Below are 7,400 nucleotides of genomic sequence, written 5' to 3'. Positions count from 1 at the left end.
TTTTATTGTTTCGACATATGCATTTCGGACTTATATAAATGTTAAATCCCTCTTCAGTGTAATACTATGATTCTGTCTTCTGCACTGAAGAGGACTTAACATTTATATAAGTCCGAAATGCATATGTCGAAACAATAAAAGAAGTGTCTAACCTGAAAGTTGTAATGATAGTCTACCGAACTTAATGTCGGAATAAAGAGACATACATACATAAACAATAATTTTTCATTGTGTGTTTTTGGAAATTTGCACTTGTTGCTTGAATATTGACACTAATTGTTGATATGTATTTATAAATATTATCTATTGTTTTTCATGAGATTTTAACGATAATAAGGATCTGTAGAAAAAAATAACTGCATTGAATAATAAAAAATAATTTATTTATTTTTCAGTTGGCTTTTTCCAATAATAATCAAAGGAACAAAGCAACATTTAAAAGAAAAAGATTTATATGAAATTTCCAAATATCATGGTTCAGAATATCTTGGAAATATGCTTCAGAAGTAAGTTAACCATCTTCTAATGTTTATTCTGATTAATCTGACCACTTGTCTAAATTAGCCAAAAGAGATAAGGAGAATATTATTTTTTTAAATCACAAGTACTCTCATCACTTGTAATGAAACTGATTATAGATAACTTAGGTATTGTGGTATTTACCTGTACCATGCTAATTTTGTAATTATTGCTTATGTAAGTTTTATATAATTGCTTTTATTCTGTTTTTTTTTTCTTCAAAAAATAACGACCGTATAATTTTTAATAATTTATTACACCGTTTTATCGGACGATAATTGATTATAAACGTTTATAAAATTCCTAGTACTTTCCAATGCTTATATTTCTCGTCAACATGAGTGCCTATACCTATGGTATATATAAGCGTGAAATAGTTGTTATGTGATATAAGAAAATTGTCTAAGACTGTATGTTTTATTAATAAACATTCTAAGTATTTCGCTACTTAAAAAAACATGACCGTGTATCTTAAGTTTCATAAAGCTATAGAAGACTTTTATCTTCAAAAGAAAATTTATAATGTTTGTTTCCTGAAAACTGATTACAATATTTCAGATTTTTATTCAAAACATAAATAACAGTATTGCGTTTTGTAAATGATTTTTTTAAATTCTAATTTCTAAAACCGATTTTACTGTGTGGGTAGATAGAGAATGTTTGTTGTAAATTCCTTATGGGTTAGGCTAGGCTGAAATCCATGCAATCAGTGCTGTAAGACAAAACCTGATATAGTCAGATGGTACCCTGAAAACTCCCTGGGGTTTAATTAATTTAATTAAAACCCTTGCCATCCGGACCCGAGATAACTCGGGTAGGTTACGTACCGCCATCTATTGGCAAACTTTTTAACAAAATAATAAACTAAGTACAGTATAATTATTACAATTTGCAATCACCTATGCATTCGCTTAAAGAAAAGTTTTAATTATTAACGTTTTCAGTTTACTAAGTTTTAACGCGAAAACGTGAATGTCTGACGTTTACGTTTTTGCGTTGAAAACTTCAGCTGCAACCTCCTATTAATAGAAGACCGATATTAATTAGTAGTCGTTGATTATTCTATCTTCACGGAAAAGGTCTAGTACTACTTTTGGTCGAATTACTTCAACCCTCTTCAGCAAAAATTGTTTCTTTCTGTCAGACCAGTATTGTGGTGGCATTCGAATAGGAAAATTACATATTACAATGTTACCAGTGAGCACAAAATCTATTTTAAGTTGTTTTTGTGGGTGTCGAGGTTAAAAATTTGGTCTGTTTTTCGCGGAATTTGATTGTTTGGCAGAATACCATTTGATATTCTCCTGTGAATACTACAGTTTGTTAGAGTTAACATTAGGAAAAAATATGATATGTGAATCGTATTTTTAATTGGTGTCTATATGACCAATGAAATTGTGCCATTTTGAACTGTCCCAGTATCCCAATAAACGTGACAATTGTAGACTGAAATAACCAAATTCTTTTTATGGTTTTCGTTTTAATGGTTGTTATATTATAATATTTAATTTATATAACTACAAAGGTTATTTTACGTGAGGATTTATCACACAAATTACCCAATCTAACACATTTTAAAATATTTATATTTCTCTATTGTAAAGAATTTAAAGAATTTTTAAAATGTGTTACATTGGTCAATCGGTGTGATAAACCCTTACATAAGATAACCTTTGCAGTTATATAAATCAAGTACCATAATGTAATATAATAAAAGGATTACAAGTACGAAATAATGTATTCGATTACTTCACGCTTCTAATTTTAATCATTGGTGTTGTTATTTTTGGTCAGGGCAACGCCTTGCTTATCTACTAGTGTATATGTGTATATATATATATATGACTATGCTGAGTTAAGATTACGTCCATTTTGTGACATGTAGCATCGTCGCACAGCCTCACTCTGCAAATCGGTTTCGCTTGTTTCTTGGAGTCTTAGCACACTACATGTTCAAACACATTTTGATTTGAACATTATTAGCACGAATAATTATTAATTGACAGACTTCATATTAACTGGTGCCGGATTAATAAATCGTTATAGTATTTTCATAATAAAATAATAGTATTAAAAGCGCTATTAATAAGTTATAAATTAAGAATAATTAAAATATTTATTAAAAATATTGTTTTAATTTATTACGTTTCATTGCAATATTTTATCAGAGAGTGGAACGAAGAACTACAGAAGAAAGATCCAAACGTACTGAAAGCTGTATTACGATTAGTTGGATGGAAATTCTTAACATTAACTTTACTTACATTGATTCAGGTACTTCACAATTGTTTCGCTTAAACGTTAATCATTATGAAAATAATTTAAATAACTGATATTTATGTACATTTGCAGGAAACGGCGGTAGTTGCAGGAGAATTATACTTTTTAGGATTAACAGTACATTATTTTGAAAATAGGTCGGAATGGAATTCATACAATATTTACTTAATCATTGCCGGATATTTTGTCATGGTTGCGATTAATTTGGTATCATATAATGCTGGTTTTATTATAACAGAATTAATTGGAATGAAATTAAAGATAGCTTTTTGCACAATTATATATAGAAAAGTGAGTATCAATTATAATGTATTATGGATATATTATTATATTTACATGCTTCAGAAAAAATACCTTTTCAAATAAAAGATTTGTTGTGCTTAAGTTTTGTACAAAAAATTATGATTCGTTGTTAATTTACACACTTTATTAATACGGGGTTTTATGTTCGCATTAAAGAATTAAATTTAATTAACATGGATACAAAATGTTCAATTTACTTTTGTGTTGTTTTCATGTTAAGTGCATAAATATTTTAATAGGATCTGCCACTGTCAATGACTATAATAAGCAAAGGTGACATGATGATAAAAATATTGGTGGGCTACTGCCATAGAAATGGCCTCGCTTTTGACAATTTATGTATGTGCAATTATTTATATGATTTGATTCCCTGGATGCCCTAACTGCAATGTAGCAAAATTAGTTCTGTAGTCGTTGGACACAAAGAAACGATGACAATAGCAAATTAACAAAATGAGCCCTTCGGACTTCTGTGCTGGCTCCGTACAAAACCAAAGAGTACATATAAAAATGAAAATGCACGAAAGCGTTTTTCAATTTGATATTTGTCTTTACCATAAACAAAAAAGTACGCTTAAATGTACTTAAATTGTCACATCTTAAAACTTCTGTACCACGTTATTAAATATAAATATGTAAAATTTAGTGTTTTTTGCATTTTCCAAGTAAGTCTCAGTTAAATAAATAGCAATTTATATTATTTTGGAAACATATCTTTACATGTCAATATTTCTTTTATCTTTATTAACATAGGCAAGTGTTGTCTTACACGGTTAACGTAAACTGACACATTACTGTATATATATGTTATATATCGTACTACTTGAATGTGCTTTCCTGAAAATAATATTCTGAAACTGATTGCTGATAATGAACTATTTATACGGTTAACTTAAGTAAAGATTGTGGGTACCTGATGGTTTTGCCCACTTGCCAGGGAATGGCTTGTTTACGGGTTTCGATCCCGAGGGGTCGAAATCCTGTTTATCAGGTCGAGTGGAGGAGAAGAGAGGGGTCGTCGATAAGGCGTAGGAGATATGCGAGTAAATGATAAGTTAAGTAAAGATAATAAATGAATTTTATAATCTTTATAATTTGCTTTATAATGTTGTCAATCTATTTATTATTCATTTGATCTGTTAGAATTACTTTGTAAAATTTATAATTCAACGATGATCACAAAAGTAATTGAAAACAATATTACTTTATGTGTCTTATTACAAGATAAATTAAAATAACTATTTTTCATTATTTACAAATTTTGTTGTTTTAATGTCTCTAATTTGATATTGCCTTTGCTTGGACAACGGAATTTTCGGCCTGTAGTCTTGTTACGTGGCTTTTTCAGGATGATAGACTATCATTGTAAAACATTTAGTACATTCTGCTTTCAGACTATTAATATTTTTGTTTATTATGTTGTTATGCTATTCAGTACCTTCACCAAACTCTGTATTTCGTAATTTCATTAAGAGTTTTTAACTTATAAAGCTCTTAATTTAAGCATTTTTTATTTTTACCAAATGCCAAGTTTTCTGTTTTACACGCGTTAGCTATCAAATCGTGTACAAGTTTGACGTTTTTATTGTAATACTTTGATCATTAGGTACTTTTTAATTTGTATATCTAATATATTAAATTGTGCAACAAACTTACAACAAAGTATTAAAATGACATCATAGAAATTACTTCTGGCTCATTGGTTATTAAATGTTTTAACATTTTTCTGAGTATAATAAAACAATTAATTCTATTCGAACGAGCTAAAATAAAGCCAAGAGTTTTTGTTTATAGAGTACTAAAACATTTAGCAGTTTATTAGCCTTGTTTATGCCTATTAAAGTTTTGTGTATTATTTTCTCAGGAGACAATAAAGAAAGCTTTGTTATTTTGACTTTGACAGTTAAATCTTCTTAAATTTCACTCGAGTATCGAGTTAATTTGTAGCAATTTGAACATTGATACATGTATTTTTCGTGTTTTTTAAAAAAATTAAAAAAATAAACATAAAAATTCATTATTTGAATCAAGAAAAATTTTATATTGTTAGACAGTACGCAAAATACAGAAATTGAAGTTATAAGTGTAGTTTTTAATGCCATGCCAATTTTTCCCAATTTAGAAAAAAGTAGTGTATTTGTGATGCCAAGCACTTAATTAACCCGTTATTTAATATTACTTCAAATAATGGCAAAACTTGTTGAAAAAGTTAGATAATTTTATTTCATTTCTTTGTGTAACAACTTTGTTATAAATTACTTTGTTATTGGAACATAACATATTTTTGAGAATGTTTATTTATTATATATAAATTTTTATAGGCAATGAGGTTAAGTCCTTCATCTCTTGAAAAATCGAATGTTGGGCAAATGGTAAATCTTGTAGCAAATGATGTCAGCAAATTTCAAAATGTAAGTTGAAGTTATTATTCTTATAAATATAAATACACATAGTGTATTAATATTTTTATCTGCTGTAATAAAGTTACACGAAGATATAAAGATTATTTTGTATATTAAATTCAATTACAGGAAAATGTGTTCACTTCAAAATCTCTGTTTAATTTACTATCAATTCTAATTTGGATTAATTCAGGCTGATGATTATAAATTCGAGTAATGAATGGTTACAATGTCAATCTGTCATATATACAAATATAGTAGAAATATAACTGATTCTGTGGGTCTCCTGGACCCATGTCACATTTTCGATGTTGTTTATCAGCCGCTGAAATTCATTTCTAGCTGAACCCATTTTTCATTAACCAATACTACCTCAATTACTACCTAATATGGATTAATTCGGGTAGATCAGGGGTGTCCAACCCGCGGCCCATTCCAATGCGGCCCAATAAACGTGTAAACAAAACCGACAGATTTATTTGTTTTATTTTATTTATTTATTTATTTCAACGGCACAGATTAAAAAAAGACGTTTCGCAAAGCAGTAAATCTTTACACATACTTTAATTTTAAGTGGAAAGGAAACATTTTCAAAAACTTAGAAATGTGTGAATGAGGAAGGTATATTAAATATAGCTGAAGTTGTGAATCAAAGGAGTATAGACACAAATTCGGGGAAAGGAGAGAAAGGCCGAAAGAAAAAAATATAATGAGAAAGGTTAAATATACGAATAAAGCTTTTTCTTGTTAAATGAGAAAGGTTAAATATACCTTTTGTTATGCAAATATTGACCCTTAATTTTTCAACTTTCCTCACTTTTTTATCTTGGGTCTTTTCTCTTCTTTTCTTGCTTTGGGTCTATAATCTTTTGAGTCCCAACCTCAACTTTATTTAGTACTCCTTCCAGAGTTGCAAGATTTGCCTACTTTGCGCCAAATTTGGCTACCCTTTTATTAGTTTGGCGTAAAAAATATCATTTGACGCATTGGCTACTTTTCGGGTTACACATTATTTATAAATATATTAGTTGAATAAAAATGCACTTTAAAATGGTGTTTCTTCACTTTTTATTAATTAGAGACCCAAATAAAACAAATATTTGTGTTTTTCAAATAAATTTTTGTTTATCTCCTTTATAATAAATGAATTTATTTATTTCTAAATAAAAATTGAAAGTGTCTGTAGAAGTAATTTTTTAAAAATATCCTTATTAGTAATAAAGTTTTAATGCTTATTACTATAATCTAGACATGTTAGTTCTTAAATATACTTGTATATTTAAGGATTTGGCCAAAATATACTTGGGCCACAAGTATATATGTATTATACTTGTGGCCCAAAACTCCATGACTTCTTCCAATGTGGCCATTAAACAAAAAGGTTGGACACCCCTGCTATAGAGTATAAATTTAAAGAGTGGAAAATAAATGTCATATGACCTTGCGTGATTGTGTTTACATGTATTTTATGCAAAATATGTTAGTAAAGGATTTACAAGCTTTACACTCATTGATAAAACACTAAAATCTGCCATCGTTTTATATTCATGCCGACAAAATAATGTTACTAAAAAATTCAAAACAACGCAACAGCTTGCCTGAATTGAAAATGTAGAACGATGTTTTTCACATTCAAAACTTATATAAATTACTGAAATTTCTGAATATTTAAAAACTCAAATTTTAATTATCGATAATCTATCAACCTGCAACCTCTTGTCCTGTAGTAGTCAAATTACAGAAAACTTGTTAAAAAAGTAAACTAGTTCATGCAAACTTAACATATTCTATAATATCTATAATAATTATACTGAAATTTATATTACTAGTGATAGAATTAATAGTATTTTGTACAAAACTGATATTATTATTATTTATTACAGAATATTCACGGAA

At 28.3% G+C, this 7,400-nt stretch overlaps 1 protein-coding gene across 1 annotated transcript in view; it reads left to right on the top strand.

The window, feature by feature from the left end:
• The first annotated feature begins 463 nt into the window (after positions 1–463).
• Positions 464–7,400, top strand: part of LOC111615371 (multidrug resistance-associated protein 4-like) — a 56,115-nt gene continuing 49,178 nt past the window's right edge. Inside the window, exons 1-4 of the mRNA XM_023356789.1 lie at positions 464–506; positions 2,688–2,793; positions 2,872–3,090; positions 5,424–5,513. Coding sequence (XP_023212557.1) covers positions 496–506; positions 2,688–2,793; positions 2,872–3,090; positions 5,424–5,513 — 426 coding nt within the window. The 5' untranslated portion in view covers positions 464–495. The remainder of the gene's footprint in view (positions 507–2,687; positions 2,794–2,871; positions 3,091–5,423; positions 5,514–7,400) is intronic.

The sequence above is a fragment of the Centruroides sculpturatus genome, unplaced genomic scaffold (genome assembly GCF_000671375.1).
Source record: "Centruroides sculpturatus isolate CEXI.00-Female unplaced genomic scaffold, Cexi_2.0 scaffold2088, whole genome shotgun sequence".
Lineage (NCBI taxonomy): Eukaryota > Metazoa > Arthropoda > Arachnida > Scorpiones > Buthidae > Centruroides > Centruroides sculpturatus.
The sequence above is the reverse complement of the archived record's forward strand: the minus strand, read 5'-3'. Positions and strand labels throughout refer to the sequence as shown.